At 39.1% G+C, this 26,202-nt stretch overlaps 1 protein-coding gene across 7 annotated transcripts in view; it reads right to left on the minus strand.

Moving 5' to 3' along the window:
- The window catches only part of COL14A1 (collagen type XIV alpha 1 chain), a 129,868-nt gene that overhangs the window by 32,291 nt on the left and 71,375 nt on the right, over positions 1 to 26,202 (minus strand). For all 7 annotated transcript variants that reach the window (XM_087747008.1, XM_087746995.1, XM_087747000.1 and 4 more), the window contains 13 exons: positions 24,476 to 24,622; positions 22,117 to 22,191; positions 20,620 to 20,759; positions 17,992 to 18,115; positions 16,813 to 16,956; positions 14,643 to 14,807; positions 13,112 to 13,150; positions 12,758 to 12,896; positions 10,358 to 10,500; positions 9,304 to 9,413; positions 7,482 to 7,640; positions 3,386 to 3,463; positions 3,024 to 3,110 (listed from right to left, as the gene is read on the minus strand). In XM_087747008.1, coding sequence (XP_087603134.1) covers positions 3,024 to 3,110; positions 3,386 to 3,463; positions 7,482 to 7,640; positions 9,304 to 9,413; positions 10,358 to 10,500; positions 12,758 to 12,896; positions 13,112 to 13,150; positions 14,643 to 14,807; positions 16,813 to 16,956; positions 17,992 to 18,115; positions 20,620 to 20,759; positions 22,117 to 22,191; positions 24,476 to 24,622 — 1,550 coding nt within the window. The remainder of the gene's footprint in view (positions 1 to 3,023; positions 3,111 to 3,385; positions 3,464 to 7,481; positions 7,641 to 9,303; positions 9,414 to 10,357; positions 10,501 to 12,757; positions 12,897 to 13,111; positions 13,151 to 14,642; positions 14,808 to 16,812; positions 16,957 to 17,991; positions 18,116 to 20,619; positions 20,760 to 22,116; positions 22,192 to 24,475; positions 24,623 to 26,202) is intronic.

Here is a 26,202-nt window from a genome sequence, read left to right on the forward strand (position 1 = left end):
GTTCAAGATACATGTCTTCAGTGAATTTTCTCCTGAGTTCCTTTTCAAGTTTTTGTACCAGAGCTTGAAGAACAGTTCTTGCAGAAAGACTAACCTCTGAGTTGTTAGTAGGATAAATGTCTGCTAGGATCTACTATGTGAATGTCTTATGTGTAAGTTAATTTTGTTGTTGAACATGTATCTCATGTAATTTGCGTACTTTAACATTTTCAGAAACTTATTTTCCTTCGCATTCTTCACTGGCTCTTTCTCTTCAAAACATGCTCTTGGAGCATCCAGAACACAGTATGAGCAGAGAAACATGCAGTTCAAACTTCTTCACAAGAGGGCCTCATCTCAAGCTAACTTAGCAAGCAGCCTTAAGAGTTATCAATCTAGTTGTAAAAGAAAAAACACATGACCATTCTACAAACATCCCAGTTAGGATTCTCATTAAACCAAACCAATAATAGACCATTGCAAATAGAGCCTACAGCTTTTCTACACTGCTAAAAATCAGCCTTGGGATGTGAGACTGAGTTATCTAACTTTAGTGACCTGCATCTCCGTTGTCTGGTCTGTTCCATTGTCTGAGTTATTCCACAAGCCAGTAAAGAGGAAGGAGATATATTCCATCTTTCTAAGATACTACGCTGAGATGGACGGAAAGTTAAATAATTAATCATAGAATACCAGGTTGGAAGGGACCTCAAGGATCATCTGGTCCAACCTTTCTAGCACCGTCTAGACAAGATGCGCCAGCACCATGTCCAGCTGAGTCTTAAACGTGTTCAGCGTAGCAGAGTCAACCACTTCCCTGGGGAGATTATTCCAATGATTGTTCTCATTGTGAAAAACTTACCTCTCATGTCCAATCGGAATCTCCCCAGGAGTAACTTGTACCCGTTACCCCTTGTCCTCACCATGTGACTCCTTGTAAAAAGGGAGTCTCCATCTTCTTTGTAGCTCCCCTTTAAGCACTGGTACATGGTGATGAGATCACCTCTTAGCCTCCTTTTCTCAAGGCTGAACAAGCCCAGCTCTCTCAGCCTAGCCTCATACTGCAGGCTTCCCAGACCCTTGATCATCTTGGTGGCCCTTCTCTGGACCCCTCCAGCCTGTCCACATCTTTTTTGTATAACGGGGACCAGAACTGTACACAGTATTCCAGGGGTGGCCTGACAAGCGCCAAGTAGAGTGGGATAATGATTTCTTTATCTCTGCTGGTGATGCCCTTTTTGATGCAACCCAGCATCCTATTGGCCTTCTTGGCTGCAGCAGCACACTGTTCACTCATGTTGAGCTTCCTGCCCACCAGGACCCCCAGGTCCCTTTCCACGGAGCTGCTCTCCGGCCAGGTGGATCCCAGTCTGAGCTGCACTCCTGGATTATGTTTTCCCAGGTGCAAGACCTTACACTTGTCCTTGTTAAACTTCCTAAGGTTCCTGTTAGCCCACTCTTCCAGCCTATCCAGCTCTTCCTGCAGGATGGCTCTCCGTTCCAGAGTGTCTACTTCCCTGCTCTATTTGGTGTCATCTGCAAACTTCATCAGGCTACACTTGATCCCGTTATCCAGATGGCTTATGAAGGTATTGAATAGCGTTGGGCCCAATATCAATCCCTGGGGGACCCCCACTTGTGACGGGTTGCCAGTTTGAAAAAGAGCCATTTACCACCACCCTTTTGGTGTGGCCCATCAGCCAGTTCCTCACCCACTGCACAGACCACTTGTCCAGGCCATAATGCATCAGTTTCTCCAGGAGGAGGCCGTGGGGAAGCGTATCAAAAGCTTTGGAGAAGTCCAAGTAGACAACGTCGACCGCTTGCCTCATGTCAACCGAGCAGGTCACTTTATCATAGAAGGCCACCAGATTTGTCAGGCACAATCTGCCCTTGGTGAAGCCGTGTTGGCTTTTCCCAATCGCATGCTTCATTTGACTCATGATGGCCCCCAGAAGGATCCATTCCACGACTTTCCCAGGGATTGAAGTAAGACTGATGGGCCTATAATTACCCGGATCCTCCCTTGAGCCCTTCTTACAGATAGGGGTAACATTTGCCTTCCTCCAGTCCTCTGGGACATCCCCTGATCTCCACGACTTCTCAAAGATTATAGAGAGTGGCCCCGCAATGACATCAGCCAGCGCTCTCAACACCCTCGGGTGGTTGGCATCAGGGCCCATTGATTTGTAGGGGTCAGGCTCCTGTAATAATTCACATACTAACTCCTTCATCATTCTTCTTAGAAGAGACTATCTAGTTCCGCTGGTTAAGCAAGGAACTTAGATATGCACTTACTTAACATTTACACAGTAAAACTTAGATGAGTGCTATCAAAGTAACACCACAAAGTATAGTTAAAGGTTGTGACAGGGTGTATTTCATCATTCACTGGCAAGCTGGAAAAAGTTTCAATTCAGCTTTCACCAAAGACAGTTCATTTCATCCTCTCTTCCCTTCATGGCTTTTGGGTGCCTCTGGGAGCCTCAGGAGCTCTCAGAAGAACCAGCACTTTCCAGTTCTGCTTTCCAATAAGTATTGTACTTAGGTAGTGCTTTTAGGACAGAAAAGTCTTTCATCATTTATCACACAAGTGGCATTGTCATACCCTGTATCTTTAATTCATAAGAATACTGTAAGCTGAGCATTTCAGAAAGCTAAACTACAAGCTACATTTAATACACATGTGCTAGAGTAGACAGATAGCAGGCAATTAAAAATTTGAAAATAAATGGCACTAACTATGATATATCTACTAATGCTACAGACAGGTAACAGGGTTCAAGGTCTAAAGATTACCCTAACTGTTTCAAGTCTTGATTAAACCATTAAAAATTTGACTTATTGGGTGAGAAGGTTTTTTTTACAGCATATTACTTGGCATCTTTGCTGTAAATTGAATGTAATTTTATCTCTTGGCCCACACTTAAAACCCTAATTTAACCTTACTAGTTATACAATGGCAGTATATTCACATGTCTTGGAATAAAGGTGGCCAGTGGACTATTTGGTACAGTTGACTACAAACCTGAATAAAACCTTACCGGTGGTCCAGGAGGTCCAAGGGGACCCTTATTAGCTTCTGAACAGGAACAAGAATGAGGAAGGGCAGGGCAATTTTCCTCATCTCTCTAAGGAAAGATCAAGACAGGAAGAGAATGATGTCCAAAACTTCGATTCAGAAGTTAAGAATTTTATGACTCTAAGACACAGTATTATGTGGATGCCTCAAAAGCACCTAATTGATTTAGAAACATGCATCACATTGACTTTCAATAGGGCAAGTAATCCAAACAGGCTTGAGCTTTTTTAAAAACTCTTAACCATCCTTTTCCATTCAAACATTTGTCTCAATAAAGGGGAAAGTAAAAGGTAAATTCTACAGTTATTGAAGGAGGTTTCTTACCAAGCCAGGAAGCTCACAGCATTTGTCCCGATTAGCCCATGAGGTAGCACAAACAATGTCAAACATCTGTAACTGCAACTGTTTCAAAACAAGGGTGATGTACAAAATGACTGTTAGTTTTAAGATCAGTGCAAAATGGAGCCTTTACAATATGCCCTCTCTTATCCATATTATCCCCAGGCAACGAAAGTTTAAGGATGGTGAAAAGCTTGCTCAACACATGACAACATCGGGCAGAAAATAAAATTCCCACCACAGGTCTGGGAACATGGTTTGGACAAAAATTTAATCTACAAGAACACACGCATTTGGTAAAAATAATGGCTGTTAGATACTCAGAAACAATATACTAAATAGGACTCAATGGTAAAACCAATTGTCTCATTTACAGCCTTGAACTGAACAAAGGGGTCTAGAGAGATGAAGCTTTCTTCTGTTACTATTTCTATTCTTTTTCCATGCCTCATTTATGTGCATACTGAATAGACGGGAATGGAACAGAACATCCCATTAAATTAACCCCACATGTTAAAAAATGTGAGGAACTGCTAGAGATAGAACTCTCTTTGGTTTTGCTCCCATTATTATTTTCAGTGGCATTAGTTTAACACTAGAACAGAGGAGTGAATTTAAAGACTTTCTTAAAACTGCTTTTAAATCTCTTAAAATGAACTACATATGTGCACCTTTGGTTTTGCCTCATTTTTTTTCTTATATAAGTCAAATGTTATATTTTAAACAAAAGAATACATTCATACACATAGAAATTCTTATCTGCCAGCAGATCAGCTCGTTTGTGGATATGCTGTACTACAGGTGCAGACACGTGTGAGCTGGCTCCATGCTAAATACCTTAGACAGCTGAAGCGCAGCACGAAGGCAGCTTTTGGACCATTAGTTTGGCTCCACAAAGGTCTATCCTGAGTCCAACAAGTCTGTGTCCCTGGCTATGTCAAATGCAAGCTGGCTCCATGTGAAGCCACTTAGATGCCTGTTTGCTACACATCCCAAAGCTACTAATTAGGGGAAGACTCATTAGCTTGAGCACAGTAGCACATGAACATGCATGAACATACTGCTCTGGGACTCAGAATGACACTGGGCATTTGCATGATATTACACTTAACCAAATAAGACATCCCAGAAAAGGAGTGCAGAAACACCTGAGATGGTTGTGAAGGTTAGGTTCAGAAGTACGTAGCATTGCCACTTTTTCCATAACAGTCCATCCCAAGCTATTCTGTTATCCTCAACAACAGAAGGTTGACAGTATTGGCTAAATTTCTGCAGTCCTACATAGACATCTATATGCATTCATTTTCTCTGGATTAAACAATCTAGAGATACATAGTGATAAAGCATGTTGGTGTAAAATAAAGAGCAAATAGACATTCCCTGAATTGCTGCATTCACCATCCAAAGATTGAATGACTCAGTATTCTTATTTTAAAATACTATGTGGGTTGCTCTGACTCAAGCTAAATAACTAAACAAAGCTTTCTTTGCTACTGTTAAACATTTATTCATAATTCTTTATATTCACAGTGATTTTGCTTTCTAAATATCCAGCCCTGCAAGGAGAACCAGTAAGACGTAAAAGTCTGCCCATCCTCATCTGATTAGGCTACAGTTCTGCAAAGATTTCTCAAGACCGGACCACATCACACACTACTTTTTTTGACAGTATGTATTCACGGTGGTAAACAAGTTAAATTTAAAAGAAAAGGAAATATCAATAAAGAGAAGGATTGTGAATTGTAAATAAACAATGTTTTAAAGCTGGACTTTTCATTAAATTCCACTGAAGGAATAAAGAACATTATGTGCTGCATGTCATGGTCAGGTTTCATTGCTCTAGGTGGCTGGAGTGTCTAATCCAGAGATGCCTCGCTATTAAGGGATGTTAAAAGGTCTAGGCACCTTTAGCCTAATCCCCTTTTTGCCCTTTTGATCTCTGTTTCTGCCTGTTCCTTGAACTGTTGTACACCACATGCATTGATGGGAAAAAAAAAAAAAACAAAAAACCCTCTGATATAATTATATTCCCTTAAAATTGAAACATTTTGCAAAATGCAGGTGATTGCACTGGATTCATTTATTAAAAAACCACACTAAAAACGTTCTGACAATGTTAAACTGTTCCATTTGAATACAGTAAGAACAAAACATCCACAATTTTATTCCAAAATAACTGCCTGCCTGTTTTTATTTTATGTAATAAGCATCTCTCAAACTAAGATTAAAGCATTTCATGAAAATGCAGCTGATGAAAAAAAGAAATTTTCGGAACTATCAACAAACCCCCATTTTCAAAATGTTTTACAAAAAGGAATTTTTCTTGTATGCCTGCCTTCATGAACCTCTCAAAACTGTGAAGATACTGGAATGGGCTAAATCCCAGTATTCTATTTCCAATGGTGGCACAAGTGATATTTAATGAAGCACAAGGGTGTAGTCATACTTCTACCTTACAGTCTACTACCTTCCAATGACTTTCAGATCAGGGATTTCCTGCCCCAGATTTATTAACAACCAATATTTTCCTTTCATTCATTTGTCCAGGCTTCCCTACAATCTATGTAAATATTTAGCACCCACAAAATTCTACAGCAAGGAGCTGCACTTATCTACTACCTGTTGTGAGAAGAACCACTATCCTGCCTCCTACTAGCTTCCTTTGATGTCCTCTAATTTTTGGAGTAGCAGAAAGCAACTCATTCATGCCTCAAATGTGACTATTCACACAAGTTCTACTCAACATGAATAAAATGTGCAGAATGGAGACTTTAAAGAATGGTATTTGGGTGCTTTCTTGACCTGCTTGTAATTTGGTATACGTGGTAATATCTGAAGGCAGCTAAACAGTACTACAGAGTAAAGAATTTTCATCTTCAGCTACACATTTGTAGTCTTACATCAGTTTTACATTTCATTTGAACAAAACCAAATTTTTCAGTGAGTGGGCAGTCTGACTTGTCTTTTATAGATTCCTGGGTTCTAACAAAAGACACCATTTCTTTCCACTTCTTTACAAAGCTGTCTCTAATTCCAAGATTTCCTAAGTTTGCCTTTTTCTGTTTCTATTGGAATGTGACCACAAAGATTTCTCTGTGTAATTATCTTTACAGGCTTGATATAATTATTATCCATAAGTTTAAGGCCCAAAGGCTCCTTTTTGTACACAGAGATATATTCTGAGGGCTTATTTTTTACTAAACAAGACTATTTCCATATAGTAGCAAATAAATACATTTTTGAAACCTCATTCTTATTCAAATCAAGCCTTGAGTTCAAGGTTCACATTCTCTGCTAACCTCATTCTAGGGTCAAGAAAGTTCAAATAAAATTAGCAAACAGCACAGCAAAGAAGCCTTCCCAAGATCATCGTCAGACTGTCAATTCTTCTTCAACAACTAAATATACCTGAAAAACCCAAACAAACCTTCTTAATGACATCTGAAACAAAATGGAAAGACTCCCATAGGTTGCCATGCAAACAGAATGATCAATTACTGCTTCTAGGAGAATAATTTCAGAGGAACGAAAGAGGACTTAATCTTGGGGAGGATCTTTCACGTTTAAAATATTTTGTATTATAAAAGAACTACATATACATATACATATACAGGGGTTTTGGGGGGCCATCTGTGTCAAACTAGTTCAATTATTTAATGAACAGACAGTGAGCTTGGGGACAAACAAAGAGAGGAAAGGAGCAAGAGACACGGGTAATAATTACCACTCAAAACAAAGTTTAAATGACTCCAGGCAAAGGAGTTATACATGGTATTATTCTGTGTAATGAAGTTTCGAACACAAATCATATCTGAGTGTATCGACTGTGTTCACATGTGTGTTTGAGAATAACATTTGAACAATGATAATCTAGTGATTTCATTGATTAAAATAATCAAAAATAGAATTTGCGCAAGTTGAGAACTATTGCAGTCTTTTGCAGAATTTCTGAAATGCTGGAACTTTACTGTTTCAATATACCAGTTCACTCTGCTTCAACTTAAAACTAACTGCAAAGATCCCAAATGCTTGTTTTTAGGATATTTTAAATGGTTTAAAGAATTGTTCTTGTTCTACTCACTGGTGCAGAGTTGTCTCTTGGTCCTCTGGATCTGACCATTCTTCCCAGCACTTCTATGCCATCAGAACTAATATTCCCTGCTGCATTAATGGTCTTCTCACCTACTTGCTTGCAGTCAATAATTATTTTGGCCGTAGTCTTGCTGATAACAACATGCAACTAGACAAAAGAAAAGACGCTTTAACATACAAAGGAGCCCATAGGATATACTAATAACCCAGGAAAAGGGGGCATTTTTTGAAATGAGCTCCTAACTCCATGTTTGCTAACAAAACTCAGAGAATAATCCATAGTAAATAATCTAGGTGACCTCTAGAGGTCCCTTCCAACCTGAATTATTCTATGATTCTAATCTGTTTAATTAATTTAGCTTAATTTTTCTGCTTATGGAACATTTGCATACAAATTGGCACCTTACATAATTTATTCAGTAAGAAAATAATTTATCCCTGACAAAAGTTCTACACAATGTTCATATACCACCCAGATCCCAAAGAGCCCTTGATTTATGTGGTCACTAATAATTCCTGGGCCTTGTATGATCCTGCTATATAGCATTGGATTTCACCAGTACATCCTTTATAGCTACTTGCAAAAGCCAAAAATAAGCAGTAAAATTTAGTCTGTAAATTACACATTAAGCACACAGCAAAACCTTTCATAGTGAAGTTTTCACACTGAAAAAAATCAAATCACATCAAACACAGTACAGAAAAGCAGAGCACAATAACAAAGTTGCTCCCTTCTGCTGTCCATCACTAATGCAGCAAAGACATTCCCAGCAGAGAGGACAATCCTAGCCACAACCGTCCTCTCATGAGCAAACTCTCAGTTAAGCAAAGAAAACAGCAATTTGGGGAGGTGAAGGGGAAACCTGATGAAGAACTGGTAAAAATGCAGTATCTGCTCTGTACCAGTACACTACGTGGAGATGGGAGCCCAAGGTGAGAGAATGCCAGGAAGGGGTCCTGTAGCTGCTTGGCTCCGGGCTCAGCTGGACCTAAATAACTGAAAAGCTGCTATGAATTTGGTCTCCCACACCTTTCAAACACATATATAGCAAGGATCATCATTCAAAACGCCAAAAAATGCTTTAGAGGAGAATTTGCTAAAGCCTCATGTATTCCTCCAAAGCGCAACTCGAGAGTCAGAATTAGACCCCAGTTCTGACCTACCTTCCCCTTCCCGCTCCATCGATTAAACAGGAAGTACAGAAAAGTGAAGCTCTGTAAATACTGTCTCTCAATCCACAGTCTCCTTTTTTTGTTTAGGAAAGTTACAAACATCAGGAATAAAAGTGAACAACAAAAGCACCTTCCACAACAAATATGTGCTACAATCCCAGCACTACTTCATCTGCTTTCGGAAAGAATGTTACGAGTTCTCTAACAGCCAAGAAAAGTTCGACATGGCATAGCCCTTAAAATATGTTTAAAAATAACAACTCTGGTCAAAAGGGGGATAATTTTTTTTTGCTGGACTTTTCGTTTTGAGTGACATTGCCAATCCAAACCTTAGAAGGAAAAGCCAATGTATTTCTAAATTACTTTTCAAGGCAAGTATTTTTAATCAACTCTAAAATACAGGCACAAAGCATGAGATGAAAATTGAACACATCAGCTTCATCGTAAAAACTATGATTTGTTCAATGTTAATTCAATATTGCAAAGAGACTTAAGACAGTTTGGTAGATGATTCTGAATATGCAAAATACATTTCTTCTGGCAGCGGTTGACCACATAAAAGAAGCTTTCAAAACATGAAAAATTCCCAAAACTGTATTCAGAGTGCTTTTTTTTTTTTTCCTATTACCATTACTAACCTTATGAAAACTCCCATAAAATATCTTCCTTATTTCAGGACCTTCAAAAGTCACGGTTTGAAAATCTCCTTTGTAGTCGTAGTTAAAGAAAGTCAGAGTTTTACCACCATCTGTGTGAGAATAAAAATAAGGGCTCTGTGTTAGAGGAAGAAAAGGCCTGACACACTCTTTGAAAGGGTCAATTTTGTGTTTAATAAAGAAGACCAAAGATGTCATTAAAACACATTCATAAGTGATATACTGAAGTTTACCAGAAATAACAAGTTATCTCAGGGAAATGCTCTTTCCTGGTTCGGCAGGAAGGATGGGCCAATAGTTGGGAGTCTACCTCACCCACGTCTACCTGATCCCACTCTCCCACTAGTTCTCTGTGGGACTTGGACAATAAAAGGAGGCACGGATCCACAAACTAACTAAATGCCTAATTCCCACCCATTTCAAGGTGACGTATCTAAAAAATTCTAGGAAAGACAGAAAGATAGTACTAATATATCTCTTTTAAAATTGGCAGCTATGAAGAACAGTTATCATAGTATCTACATCTTTTCAAGAGTAAATATGGAAACTTTCTAAATTATAAACCCTGTTTTACAGTTGTGGAAGTCAAATCAAGCGGAAATGAAGAGAGTCATCAAGAGTTTGTGTCTCTAGCTCTAAGTCTGCTCTCCACCAGACTGCATTGCCTCTATGTATACTGTACTGTCAGTACCACTGGCATATATCAAGATAGATTCTATTAGAACCAGATTCAGGGCAGTGGAAATTTTAAAAGCGAATGAGTACCTCCCTCACATCAATTTACATCTAGTACAGCTCTTCGGATTTCAGTATCATTCCTCCCAGTTTAGAGCAATGTACTCAAAATTCAACTCTAACTCCACATTAAACTCAGTTAAATTAAATCTAAAAAAACATCCATTAGAGACTATCACCTTCCAGATTCAGGTAGTTGTTCTGGCAGCAGATTAAAACATTGGCAATAATAAATCTAGACACAGAATGAATCTTTCATACAGTTAAAGAAAAAGTCACTGATAAAACACAAAATACATACTATCTAAAATAACTCCAACCAGTGGTTCATATCCTTCATTCAAAATCTCCCAAAGAGCAAATGGCTCCTGAGGTGTGTCGGGGAGTATACGAAAGAGAAATGTAATGGTGTAATCAGATGGGAGACCTTCAGGATGCAAATACCTGTAAGAGAAACAATGTCTTTTAAACTGAAACAAACATTAAATCTGGTGATTTACTCACCAGATGTTCACTTAACGCGCTTTCTATTACTCTGCATGTTTCTCCGGAAATCAAGACTGAGAACTAATATGAATAAGCGTTTGCAAAATCTACTCAACTTGATAACTATCAAAAGAATATTTATGAAGAATGGAGAAGTTATCTTTTCCCTTGAAATTTACAAAATTGCCCTTAACTATTAATTTTTTTTTTAATCTGAAGATCAAATCGGAGGTCAATTTGAAGTAAAGCTGAAATTAATTATATTAAAAGCTTTTAAAAAACAGTAGCCACTTGCAAGACCTTTGCTATTGTCTGGTTTAACAGACAATGAAAATAGAAGTTGCTTGGAAGACCAATCTCAATAGACATGTCCTTTGTCATTAAACCATTACTAATGGATTAAAATTAGGAGTGACAGAGACTGTCACAGGAAGCTTTATAAATTATAGGGAATGTAGTTTATACATTTCAAAGCCAATATATAAGAAAATGAAGTCAAAACAGATCACACATACAGAAATACAATCTGTTCTCCCAGAATTTTTGCAGAAGAGGGAGGAAGTTTATGATATAGAAGAAGTATGTTATCTCATGCCATTTCCTAAAATTTGTTATTTGGTAGTTCCAATGTAATTTAACCTTTCGTTGTCAAATCCCAAAGTGGGACATTTGGACAAGTGTTTGAAATGACTGACTGTATTTTGAAAATGTTAATTAGCCCGATTCCCTAAAATCATAGTAAAGGGATCTGAAGAAGTTATTCAATCGATTTGTTTTTCCCCAACTATGATTCATTCCTTCTAAAGTGTTTCTGGCACATATAAGACGTATAGATATGAATCATGCTGGAAAAGGAGTTAAATGTGATATATAATCAATATATTCTGCACAGTGTCTGTAGATGATCAAACGTGAATTTACACTGCACATTTCCCATAGAGGAAAGAGAGAGGGAACTCAATAGGTATAAGAAAAAAGCCTTACAGTATGCCTGCTATACAATGAACGAAAGAAAATTCAATAAGCAGGGTGATGCAAACACAAGGTTTGGGGATACAGAGCTTAAAAAGAAGAATAACATTAATGGCATTCAGTGCACAGAGGAGATTACAAAAACAAGTGGTATTATTCAGACGTACCTGTAGATCATCAAGAGAAAGGTATTCTCTCAACCATGAAAGGGAGTGAAAGCCTAATGAAGCAGTAAGATTGGGCTGGGGTGGCAGCTCGAGAAGAGCATATAAATGCAGCAGATCCGATTAGAAAGAAGCAGAAAGGGAAAAAGCAGTGAGAAATGCTAATCCCTGGAAATTTCAGTCCATCTAGACTCGGAGGAAACTAAACACAGAGAATGTGAAACAGCTCCAAGACGTATAGCTCCAACTGGGACACAACAGGATAATCACACAAAAAGACTGAGATGACATCTAATCTAAACTTTAAAAGTAATTTCCCACTGGTTTTCTTTCTTATTTATCTCAGCTAAAGAATACTTTTTGTTACATCTTCCCATGTTTAATCCAGCAGGGCCACTGCTTTTCTCTAGTGCCACTTAATACAAAGTGGGGGACTGGACTGAGAGGAACCAAACACAACATACACACTGTTCATAGAAGAAATGGAAAGTTTCCATCACTTCCTCTCTGAGGAATGACTGTAAAAGTTCGATGGAAGGTTTCTTCATCACCTCCTCCATATCTCTCCCAGGACACAGTCCTTGTGACTGAACGATGTCCTGCCTCCCAGGAAGGTACTAGATGGTGTTCACACAGACTCATTTCAGCATGAGGAGATAATCTTCCTTTGTAATCAATGAATGGACATAGAGTGAAGTAAAAGTGACTGAGGACAGCTAAAGCAGGTTCTCATTCTGACCCCCGCTTCAAAGACATGCTGCACTCTATGAGACTTCAACCTGCATTCCAGAAGCACCTTTCACAAAGTACTACACACTGGAATCTGCCCAAACATATGTCTGCATGAAATTGCTAGGTGCTAAACTGGCACAAGCCTGAAACTGGCTCATGTGGGAAACCCAAAATAGCCACTGGGCTTACCCACAACTTCTATTTTTGAATGAAACTTAGTATAATGTAGATACACACTAGCATCTCTGCTCTTCTGACATGAAAATACTGGTCCCTGAAATGAATAATTGCCTGCACTGGACAATCATCTTCATGTGTGTTATGAATATTTATATGTTAATACATACTTGGTAGGCTGGGATACCAGGGCATCCTTGTGCAGTCTGTAACATGGGTAAACATTAAATGTACCAGGTTCCATTGAAACTCCTTCCACAGCTGAAAACTCCTTTTCAACCAAACCAAACATCTCCATCATTTTAAATCCTGGAAGGTATCAAAATATACATTCTATTAATTTAAATTAATACCACATTACAGGAAAAAAAAAGGACAAAGCCAGTAGCATCAAAGAGTCTCATATCACCATCTGTTTAACAGCTGTTAGCATAACGGGAAATTTATTGCCTAATACTGTGAAAACCAGGTAATGAAAATCATTCCATAAATCAGGAACAAAAATTAACTCAAAAATACTGTACCTGCAAAATTGTTGCCGTCTTTAACTACCAATGGGCAGGCTGGAAAAGAAAGATAGATATATTTAAGGATACAAGAGATGTCCCACTGGGTCAGAACAATGATCCACTCAGCCCAGTACTCTATCCCCAACAGTAGCAAAAGGAGCTGCTGTTTAGAAAGGGCATGGAAACCTGGCCACTTTCTACTCCATTCAGTTGATGCTCCTCAGGATCCACAAGGGTTGTGGCAAAGATGTTAAAGGGTACCTCCCTGTGTGTTCCATATAATATCCTTTTATGGATCTGTTGTCCATGAATTTGTCTAATCCTTCTATGAACCTGCCTTCACAACCTCTTGTGGCAACAAAGGCACTGCCTGCTGCATAAAAAAGTATGCCTCATACTGGATTTTAACCAAGTGCTCCCTCGTTCTCCATTTGTGAGCTTCTCCAGCCTAACTCCATTTCAAGTTCAATTACTTCAGCTGTACCTTTTCAAACTCCACAATAGCTTTCATGAGCAACAGAGACCAGAATTGCACGCAGTCCTTAAGTAGCGTGCACACATTTTGAATAGCTGTAAATCTGGTTTATATTTTTCTTCTGGCAGGGAAGAAAGCACACTAATCTCTTCCAGAAAAGGTGCCCTGGGAAATCAATAAGCCTAGAGGCAGGGTGTGAAATATGGCACCCCAGGATACTCATATTTGGAGATCACTTTTGGAATACAAGCACAAGTGACCAATAAATGCTACTGTTGAGCATTCTCAATATTAAAAATTCTCTCTACCATTGAAAGTAGAGTTTATGGGCAAAACCAAAGAACTGATGGGACACAAGCAACATATTTATGTTCACCAGCTCTGGTCCCTTGATAACCCATAGTCCTATGCACAAGTGCTCCTTACAATCACAAATGACTCACATCAGCTATACACTGCCTACTCCCTGGCTTATATATAAGGAAACATATTGAGGGTGCACACCTAAAAGCATGTGAATTATTGACCTCTAACCATTAGGTGTTGTTCCAGAATGTCTTTCCTTTCATTTTCCTAAAGAGTCTGAAGTGTGGCATTTTCACAGATTTCAAAGAGTTTGGGCATGTTTTAAGCATTTCCTTAGGCTACAACTCTTCTACTTTCTCTGGTAATACAAACATTAATGATTAGTTCTCCATTAATAAATTAACCATGTGATTTGAGTAATAATGAATGTAGCTTAAAGACGGTTAAAGTAGCCTAGAAAATAAAATAAAATATAATTAACTTTTTATGACTAAATTCTGAACCATTAACAATGTTTCACATCTTAAATAAGCTTTTGACAACTAATGGCTGTATTCTGGGTTTATAGCAAGGAACCATTGATTATTTTGAAGTCACAACAGCTTCATTTCCTTCATCTTTTATGGAAATAACATCAGAGTTATAATATCTGCAGTAAATTATGTTAAGAAGATTAAGAATACCTCTTAATAGAAAATTAATAGTTACAAACCCCCCAGTATTTAGCACTTATTTTAGAAGCAAGTATAAGTCAAAATGGCTAACTTGCTGATGCAGTTTCACAAACAAAAGTGATCAGCTCATCTTCAATCTTTGCAAAGGCATCAAAGTCATCCACAAAGAAGACATGTCTTTCACTGGGCTTGCTGCCAATATTAACTAACTCTGAATAGTCAGCATCAGCTACTCCAATAGCAAAAAAGCTGAAACCTGTAAAAGAAAAAAGAGCACTCTTGTGAGTCATTCATTAGAGAGTAGAAATACAATATGAACACAACTGTATTTGCACTGGCTCCTTTCCTGATTAAATACAAAGGTGGAAATTTTATTATTATCCAACAACACAAGAAAATTCATGCGTGTAATCTAAAAGGTAATACATTCTCTGTGAGATATTTCTTTTGGCTATTTATGCTTAATCAGTTAATTAAAGTTAAAGCTTAAGTGTTTTCTTGAAGACATATAAGACTACTCAGTAGTTTAAAGATTTAGCATATGTTTAAATGCTTTTCTAATTTAATGCTATACTGTATTACACACAAAAATATCCATGTATCAAGTATATCATAAATACAAAGCACAGAAATTAATTTCCTGTAGGTCTTTTACAGATTTTTTTTCCTGTGCCATATATTAATCAGAGTTTTCAAGCCACTGCTGCCTCATGAGTGAACGCTGAAATAAATGCATTCTCACTTCATCAGCAACTTAACTGCACTGGTTGAGTCAGTTCTATATATTCTGCATTAATATCTTTCAAAATTTGAGCCTGACTTCAAAGATTTACATGAAATGGGAATTGTATCCTATATGTTTGAGGAGCAGCAAACTAGCTAGAAGTTTTTCAAAATTTTCCTTTCCATAAAAGATAAAGAAAAAAACCTGTCTACATCAGGCTGAATATTGTTAATGGACATACTGTTCTTGCGTGGCTCAGTCCCAAATTTACTCTAGTCAAGCAATACTGCCTTTAAGTTTGAATGAGGCCCGAGGGCATTTATCACCTTCCGTGGAGCTTTTAGCGTAACAAAACTTTGACTTAACATATAACAACATCTTCATTTCTCATCCAAGATCAGCATCTCTTCATGCCAGTCTCTAGCAGATGCAAGTCAGTACCTGCTCCAACTTATCTGCAGCCTAAGCATACAGCACGCACGAAAGGGAACGGGAAGGACGAAGACATTTGTCCAAGGTGACACATCCCTTGTGTCAGCAACTGAGCCCCCACCGTATGCCGTCTCCTCTCGAGGCCGCTGTCAGTCTAATACTTAATAAGGCAACTGCAAGTCTTACCTGACAGTTGAACATTTTTTGTTCCTCTTAGACATATACTCCAATTTAATCACAAATATGGGATTTTCTTGATTGCCACTTAAAACAAGTTATGCATGCTCTACTATTTTGTGATATGATTTTATTTATGAAGGCATTGCACTCAGCATCTAGCAATAATACAAGCAGGCAGCCAAGCTCAACAATTGCATTGGGTTTCAGGAATCAGTAATATACATTGGTAACTTCATAGCTGCCAAACTTTAAAGGCAAATAAAAAAGCGCAAATGTAATTTCTTCTTAGATCTCCTCACATTAAAAGGATAGCTTTTTTCTTCCATCCTTTAGTTTTGTTCCACATGGCACACTGTGCCCTTTGGGTTTTGATACAAACCTCAGTATCAGACATTTCTACAACAACTAATCCAGTTCTTATGCTTATAGACTCACAACACTGCGGCGGCTTAAAGCTCTAAAATTGGTGGTTTAAAAAAAAATTCCTAAAGGTAATTAGTGTAACATGAGAGCAGATCAGAACCAGTAAAAGAACATATGAAAGAATTTTCAAAGGACCTCTTGTATAGAACACAAAGCAGTTTGGTTTGCTGGTAACCATAAGACTATACTTCATAGATGACAGTCCAGATTCTCAGGATCATGTCCTCTAAATTCTTCATCATGGGAGCAATTCCATTGACCACTACATGATTTTAGCACTGCCACCAAAATGAAAAATAGCATTAATCACAAAAAAAAAAATATCCAGAATCTAACCATATCCTAGTGATATTCTGAGTTTCTCAGCGTTTGCTGTCTGCTTTCTTTAAACTTGGAAATCTTCCTGGAGCAAATGTCACCGTTATCTCATGCCCACACTTATGTAGTTGTAATTAATGAGAAAAAGGAAAATGTGAATAGTTCTTAAAATTACGTATTTTACCATCTAGTTGCATTTCTCTGGAGACTTTGTTCACATCATCCTGTGATCGCCCATCAGTAATGACAACCAAAACCTTTGGAATGCCCCTTCTCATGCCTGCCTCTCCCGTAAACAAGACTTCTCTTGCATGTTTAATGGCTTTGCCTGAAACAGAAAAAATCGACAACATACTTTCACTGTGAGATAGATCCAATTTCTATTGGCTTCTCATATTATGTTAGACATTGATAAAAAGAGAAATCTGTTAGGTCTTGAGTAGTCTGTAAATTAGTGCATTCTATAGTTATTAAAATAGAGATTTAGAAAAGTGTAATTTTGACCCTAGCCTTTGAAAATTTGATGGCTTCAGCCATTTGTTTCTTCAATCCAAAAGGTGAAGTTCAAGAACGTGGCATGTGTGGGAAAGGCTATTCTGTGCAGGTTAAAGATAACAAAAATCTTCCCTTATTGGACTGTAGGGCACAGTCCAGGTAACAACTGAAAGTGCCATTTCGACATTTTCTTGAGTAAATGGAAAATGTGTTATTTTGATACTACTGAGATTGGATGCAGTGCAACAGCTGCAAGAAATTTCTATGCAGTCTGAGAATGATAAAACATATGGTTTCCAACTAAAACAGATTTTAACCCTTTCAGCACTTATCTTTAATTTCTTCACATCAGAGAGCTATCTTAAGGGATTAATTAAAATGTAACTACGTTCAGTTAACAGACATCTTCCCCCAGCCCGGTCTTAAACATACCACTGAGGCTTAACTGTCCTGGCTTATTACCAAACAGACTCTCCACTCTGTCCACTGTTTTCTACATGCTCTGCAAGCTCCCTCCCACCTTCTCTCCCCTCCCCCTTTCCCACTTGCCAAGCTGATTTCGTATTTCATTCCACCCTCCACAGTCCCCAAAGTCATTCCCTTCTGCCTAGCTGCCTCTCTCCCTTCCTCCCTGGTCCTTGACATCACTGTTGGTCAGAGGGCTGAATACCCAGCAGTAGGGGGTGAAGGGTGTAAACTGCAGATTACGAAGACTTTCTAACTTCAAAGCCCAACCTTTCACCTCCAGTGTGAAGGCATCATGTTCTCTCTGTTTTTGCACTGATACATTAAACCACTTAGCAAATGGGAAAGAAATACTAGAGAGTAGGAGGGAGAAAATCTGCATCGTAATCATGACCTTTCTCACCTGTTTTTGTATTTCCTCCTTTGTAGGCTATTTGCTGAATAGCTTCAAGAAGAGTCTCTTTTGTTTTGTATGCATTCAATTTAAATTCTGTCCTGGGATCATCACTGAACTGAATTATTGCCACCTGTGCACACAGAAGATGTGTTCACTACTAAAGCACCACCCAGTGTATAAGCAAAAAGTAAGTGAATCAGCACATTTAAAACAAGGATTTATCTTGTAACTTTGCTTCACCCTTAAATTGAAGCCAGAATTTTTTTTTTCCTGAAGAAGCTTTCACTAAATAAAGCTTAGTTTTACTCTCTGCAGCCACCTAACACTTTCTGGTTTCATTCTGCAGCAAACAGGATGAGAAAAGTAATACCCACTTTAGCAAAAGCACTCTCAATTGAGCCCAAAAGCAAAATCCTAGTTACAGCTGCTCACAAGTGTACAGTTACTCATACACAGAACTGCAAGGACTTTATTCAGTCTCCAGGAATTAATAGCTAGCATAAGTAACTTAAGTTAGGGAGCAATACTGATGCAAGTAATAGAAAGATGCAAGAACATATTCTGAAATATCATCCCTCCCAAATATGATACTACATGAGTCCAGACCCTGTATTTCAATGCTATACACTAAACCCCTACAACTCACAAAACATATATTGAACTTCATATTCTGTAAGTGGCATTGCTGATTTGAAAGGAGCTATTCACATGCTTAAGCCTAAGCTTGTGCATAAGTTTCTGAAACACCATGGACTATATTCTGGGAAAATAGCTGTACAGCAAGAAACAGTAAAAACTGAGCATTCTTCAGGGATTGGACAAGTTAAAAATAATTTTTAATGCTATCCCAAACTGCATATTATACAGGTAACACTTAAAAGAGTAATATATTTCTCAATAATCTTTTCTGGAGCAGATTCAAGCATCTCTCTAAACAAATACGTAAATAGAACAATCATTGTAAATACTATATTTTATTTTGAGCACTGTAGATTCTGTAGAGCATGTGATTTTAAATAAATGAACCTTTAATTTTCCTTATCGATGCCATTTTTAGCTTATTTAGAAATAAACACCACAGTGAGTACCAATACCAAAAACATTAACACAACTTAAATCTCATTAGAATGATTACAGGAGACTGAAATGATACTTAGCCTTCATGCTAGCAAAATTCATATCATTAATTTATAGAATCATATTATCATAGAACTGTTAAGGTTGGAAAAGACCCTTAAGATCATTGAGTCCAACCGTTAACCTAGCACTGCCAAGTCCACCACTAAACCATGTCCTCGAGCACCACGTCTATCCGTCCTTTAAATACCTCCAGGGATGGAGACTCAACCACTTCCCTGGGCAGCCTGTTCCAGTGCCTGACTACCCTTTCAGTGAAGAAGTTTTTCCTAATATCCAATCTAAACCTCCCTCGTCCTATCACTTGTTACTAGCGAAAAGAGACCAACCCCACCTCGCTACAACCTCCTGTCAGGTAGTTGTAGAGAGCAATAAGGTCTCCCCTCAGCCTCCTCTTCTCCAGACTAAACAACCCCAGCTCCCTCAGCCGCTCCCCATAAGACTTGTGCTCTAGGCCCTTCACCAGCTTCCTTGCCCTTCTCTGGACACGCTCCAGCACCTCCATGTCCTTCTTGTAGTGAGGGGCCCAAAACTGAACACAGTACTCGAGGTGCGGCCTCACCAGTGCTGAGTAGAGGGGCACTATCACCTCCCTGGTCCTGCTGGCCACACTATTCCTGGCACAAGCCAGGATGCCATTGGCCCTCTTGGCCACCTGAGCACACTGCTGGCACTCTTAACATGTTAAGCCTTAAACCACTTAAACATGTGGTTTAACTTTAAGCATGTGAATGCAGGTGGAATTGCTCATATGCTTAAAGACAAGCACATGCTCCCATTTGTGCTGTACAGGGCCTCGACCAGGGCACTCCACCCTGGAGAGCCCCACAAACGCACCCACCGTGTCGGCTGGCAGTAGGGCAGCCTGGGGGGCAGCACCTTCTCATCACACCTCTCCTTCATTCACTGCCTGCATTTGGCACTGCTGAAGGTGACACAGAGCCAGCGCGGGCGGCCGAGGGCCTCCATGCACAGCAGAGGCATGACACAGGTGAGGACAAGCCCCCAGGCCCAGCTCGGTTCACCTGCAGCCTCCAGCCAAGCAGCAGAGCCAGGAGCCAGCTGCAGTGAGAGCCGGGGAGACCCTCCCCGTTGGGGGCTTTTAGGAAGGGCCAGGCATTGCTGACCTCCCAGGGCTGTGCACACTTGCAGATCTTAGCAGGTAAAAGCCAGGCTGGGGGAGGCGAATTAGTGGCTGCCCTTACCCTTCGGGCAGCCGGGCACCATGGCCCTAGCGAGCATCAGTGCACAGCTTCCCATGCTGCTTATTCATGGACCATCGGCAAGTGAAACCTTCCCTGAACAGTTGCACGGCATATTCACCATATGGTGTGTATAAAAGAATATACTGAAAAAAAATGCTGTCCTAAAGCAGTTTATATTTTCAAAAGAACTGTGAAATTATGTCAATTACTTTTTGATTCATTTCACTTCTGGTGCTAGTCTAAAACACCCTGTCAAATCCACGCATCCTCCGTCTCTCTACATGTTGATTACCTGTGTTCCATCAGGACCAATCTTATCCAAAGCTCCAACAGTGCTATAGAGAAAGCTAATTATTTTATTGAAATTGTCATCTCCAATACTCCATGACCCATCCACCAGGAACGCTAGGTCAGCTTTGGCTGCTTTGCACACTGAGAAAAGAAAAGCAAGTATTTTGGAATTAGAGCAATGTCTCAGCTCCTCATGAAATCTCATAAATCACTTAAGAAAATGCAATTGTCATGAAAAGCCCTTGTTCAATGTTAGTTAATAATGCTTTAGCAAACAGACCTGCTGGCATTGACTTCAGTGCAGGTGTAGAACCAACTGAGCTCTGCAAGGGGTGAATGGTCTGCACAGACAGATCCTATCACAGAATGCACTTCAAGGTTATAACAGTTATTTAAAATCTGGCTAACCATTTTTTATTTTTATTTAGGTTGTTAAGTAAAGTCACACATGAACTTATACAATCCCAGACTCCTAGTATGACACAGTAAGCAAGATGAGAGAATCTTGACTGTGGAGGTTCCCAGTGGGAAACTAGTCCATTCAAAAAAGTTACCCTAAGCTCTGTAGTGCCCAATGCGCACCCCTTTAACTGCGCGATTTAGGAGCAACGCAGGTTTCCCCCATCTCATCTTATTCCGGGATGTTCTTATGCAAAATGGCCTGCAGAGCTGTACATCTGCTCACACAAATTGCTCTCTCTTTCATGGGAACTGGGAACCTTCAACACTCTACAGAATCCAAGTCTATCGCTTGGGGTCAGAAACAGTCAGTCTCAAAGCAAAGTTAGGTTTTTCAACATATTTCATCTTGAAGAAAAATGTTCATCTAAATCCAGAGAATGGGACAGGAAGATATGTACCCATATTTCTCATTTTCTGATTACTCCTTGGATTAAAAAAAAAAAGAAAATCTGCTGCTATGCAGCTCTAAAACATACATACAAGGTCTTTTTTTTCTGCATTTATGAATTAAATTCTCAATTACTATATGTCGGTTTGGTCCACTGACTTCACGCTGACAGATTTGACCCTCACTCTCCAACAATAATGCTCCCCTCACAGAAATATTTATGTGACTCTGTACAAAACACTACATGTTCAAATGAGAAACAGAAGGAAGTCTACATTTAAAGAGAGAAGAGACTGAACATGGCCAACACTTTTCTCATAACCTAAAGTAGACCTATTTTTAAAAATCATGCTGGTTTAGAACTTTAATAACCCTAGGATATCTGCTTCAGTTGCTAAATATGTATGGTTTAGGAGTTCTGGAAAAAGAAAATCTCACACATACTAACCCTCCTTTCTGCAAATTTCAACAATACAATAACGATGTCAGATTTTTGGCTCATTAAAGTTAAGCCAGCTGCCTTAACAGTGTTGCTGTAGCAAATGCATTTTGAAATCTGATCCCCACAGGTCTAAAATAGTGTCAGAAGCAGAAAAACATTGCATCAACACCTTAAAATTATTAGAAACCCACATATGCAGCACTTACCCTCTTTTGCAGGAGGGATTGTAGGTGGTGGAGGTGGTGTTGAAGGTGTTGTTGGCGGTTGAGTTGGAAATGGTACTGGAGAATAAAAGGCAGAAATATTAAAAAAACGCTTAAAAGCCCAATATACTTTATCTATATTAAACACAGCATTTTTCTACTCATGTCCACATTTAAAATTCATTGTCTCTAATCAACTAGTCATGCAATTGGAGAGAAATGTAGGTGAGTGTGTGCATGTAATGTCCTCCTCTATTGACCACCTGAAAAAGGATAGTACTATTACAGAGCAATTAATGGCTGCATTTCAGTGTGAATAATAACAATGGTACAGCTGAACTACTACTGGAACTGCCCCTTTTTGGGTTTCCCCAGCGTAGTAGACCATGTGACATGCCTATTCTTGACCTAGTATCCGTAATTCATTTTGTACAAGGTCAGCATCCCTTTCTTTTCTGACCAGAACCAGTCCTTAGTCACAGAAAGTAGGTCTCTACCCACCCTGGAAGGAAGAAGATATTAGTCCTGCAATCCAAAATACAAAAAGACAGTGCAAAAGCAAGCCAGTGCCTGCACTCAGAGCAAATCACAGCCTGCCCTGACGAAGATCTTCCTGAATTCGGTGGGAGACACCTTGTTATGTTTCCAGCTAGAAATGCAGTTCCGACCACAACTGTACAGCACTGTGGCATTGTTGCCCGGAGCAACTTCTACTAAGGTTACTACATAGTTTCTGAAAAGTGTCTCATCCTTCTCCTGAAAATAAGGTTTGGAATGACAACCTCTCAGAAACCTATCTGAATACATGATCACTGATTGACAGTTTTGCTGAATGCAAGAGCTGTATTTAGTGCCTTTCAGTACAGTCTTGGCTGAATTCTGAGAGATAACATGCACGTGTGTTGACTCCCACAACTGTATCTGAGAAAAAGCTTCTGCTTTCGTTCAAGGGCATTTTTTCCAATTTTTTTTCAATGTAATCAGCATAAGAAGCCACGGGTGACAGAACATCAGTCCTTCAAGAAAGACTCTACTTGTTATTTGCTATAATATGTGTTACATTTACAGACAATGGATAGACTTAGATATGACAAAAGGCACCTATCTTTGGGAAAGATTAGTGCAAACAGGATTCATTACAAGCCTCATGTCCACATCCAAGTTGACTCCCACTGCAACTGATGTGGGTTTTCCCATTGGCTTCAACAAGTGAAAGGGCCAAGACTCTGAAACACCTACAAGAAACTGAAGCCCAGGACCTCTATGGCCACAGACGGACCAGGACCATACCCATTTCAAAAGGGTCACAACTGCAGTAAGGTGACTTGAAAGGCTGCTCTCTAAGCACCAGAGAGGTACAGGCCACCCTGAAGAGTGTTTTCTTCTGAGGTGATACAATAATTTGTCTGCATCACAAACCGTCTTTCTCAAATGGACATGTAGGCCAAGGTGTGTTCTTCCTTATGTCTCCTAACTCCCTGAACTGCAGAGCACACAAAATGCATTCTGCCAAAAAGGAGAAGCTTAGCTTGTTCCTCACTGCTCTGAGAATGAGCCCTGTACAACTGAGAAGTGGAGTCATGCACCTGTGCAAGTTTTTCCTATGTGAAACCATAAGTGTGGGAGGGTTCACTTGAACAGGAAAATTATTATCTACCCTGAGAGAAGGGTAACAGCACTGTGGTGTATAGTGAATATAGTATGAGAAGAAGGGTATCACTGCGATTGAAAATGGGCATGAAGAAAGAAAGATAATGTTAAAATATTCACTCTGTTCATCCTGTATGTTGTTTTGCAGTATTTTGAACTCATGAGAGCAGGATATTGCCTTCATAAACAGCTGTGAGGGCTTTTTTTGCCTGTCTTGTGTTATTGAGAATAATCATAAAAAGGTTGGTTGGTTGGTTTGCTTCAAAATACATAAGTAGATTGGGTATCAAGGTCCCATTTAACTGTAAATTACTCAGACACTGGTGAAATTTTCCTGGATAACAAGAGCTGCAGGATACAAAACTTTCTATGTTTCTCTGCGTCATTTTTCTGGATTTTTTTTCCCCCCCCAAAGTCACAGATTTTTCAGAGTATCCCCTGGTGGGACTTTTTATGAAGAAAGCTAAACTATCCTCCCTGTTTCATTCTCATTAGGAAGTCCAATACAGTAGGTGAATGTGACTTCACAAGTAATACACAGCAGTGGTGTAAGAATTCTGCACCTCTGTGGAGGAGTCGCAATGTGGTTGAAAAACTAAAAACTCAGCTAAAGGAAACTACGTAGGAATAGCACATCTGTGGGCAAAGGGCAAAACACAAGAAGCAATCAAATATTATCGCTGCTGGCTGAACTCTGATCTATTTTACTCACATGTTGTCTCCATGATGCTTACAGCAGGGCCCTCTATCTCCTGAAGCTGTGTATGAACACTGATTTTATATTCAGTTCCAGGCATCAGCTCAAAGAAACAATGTCTAGGCGTTCCTCCACCAAGATTTACTTCTCGCTTTTTCCCATCTGGAATTATAAAAGAAACCATCAAAACATTTCTTTACTGGTTTATTCAATAATGTAATTTAAGTCTGAAACAAGAAGGGGACATGACAGCAGATGAAGGACAAGCGGTTGACATAAATTAATAAACTGCATGTTGCCTTATTTCTGGAAATTCACCTCTGTGCAGAGGTCTCTGTAACATCTCATCCTTCATATTAAGTAGGAGCTGAGGAATGTGTCAGACATCTCCAGGAAAAAAGATGAATTTCACCCCACGCACTGAAGTTAATAAAAATCACAAACACTGTCATCAGTGGGCTTTGGATCTGGTCCTAAATTATCAGAGTCTAATGAGGAATTGTTTCATTATGTAATTCTACGGCATCCTCTGTCTATGCCTCTGGTTCTCTGTGATGTGCTTCATAATTGCAAGAGAGACTGAACTAGATATTGTATTCCAGCTTCCACTAGTAACCACTTAACAAGTTGGTTAAGAAATAGTATTTACAGGGTTCTGAAATTAATTCTGCTAAATTCTGAATTGGAAAACATGTCAACAATGGAAAAGTCCAGGTACTAGAAACAGCATAAGGCATATTTTAATAATAATAAGAAAACCTTCAGCACAATTCATAATCTGTAGCAGAAAGAAGTGAAATAAAGCAACTAATCACACATTTTACAGAGTATCAACAAAAAATGCCAAACAGTCATTCAGTGCCAAGGAAAAAACACCTGATGCTTATCAGGAGGTGTTACATTAGTATAAAAATAATGAATCACTGCCTGAACGAGACACACACCCAATCTGACAATCAAAACTCTTCATGATAGATGTTAATAAGAACCAATTGTTCACACTTTAGCTCTTCTGCTCACATTCAGACTCTTGGCTCAGTTAAAACAATTCTGGCAGTTCTATATGATGAAAGCAGAATGTTGGCTAGCTCCCAGATGAGAAGAAAATCTGTGCTGTCTTGTGCCAGGCAAGATCTCTGCTTTCTGAACATCTTGTCTGTATTCCAGGGCTTCAGATAAACTGTATCACCATCCATTTGCCATTCGACAGAAAGGTCATTACTTTTTTGCAACCAAATTAGTATTATTTTTCATGATACCTTTGATAGATCCCATTAAACGTTATTAACTGCACTTCTCTCAAGTTATCGAAGCTTTTAATTTGTCACCATTCAAAAGATCACTGCTGTCTACTGGGGATAAGAGAGTTAGTCTGCACAAATAGTGACTTCTCCATAACCTCTTTGGGCTACACCTGAGAATCAGCAACATGGAAGAGGCTGTAGTTCACCTTCTACACAGTCAGTATTAAAAGCATCAAGACACCATGTGTTTCCACATAAAAATATCTCATGTTTATCCAGATGAGCAACATTACTACAAGCTATAATTAACAATCAACAGAATGAGAACAGACAAAACTGGATGCTGTTCTGACCCTGTGAGCATGGTCTGGATTCAATCAGAGCTTTCCCTACCCCTCATGTCCATCCTAATTCTACAGAGTTATCACTGATGGTTTATTAACAATCTCAGATGTATTCAGTTCATCCTTCATCCATCTTCTGTGCCTCACACCAGTG

Source organism: Nipponia nippon, unplaced genomic scaffold, assembly GCF_047370975.1.
Source record: "Nipponia nippon isolate SJK-2023a ecotype South Korea unplaced genomic scaffold, ASM4737097v1 scaffold_1, whole genome shotgun sequence".
NCBI classification, from domain to species: domain Eukaryota; kingdom Metazoa; phylum Chordata; class Aves; order Pelecaniformes; family Threskiornithidae; genus Nipponia; species Nipponia nippon.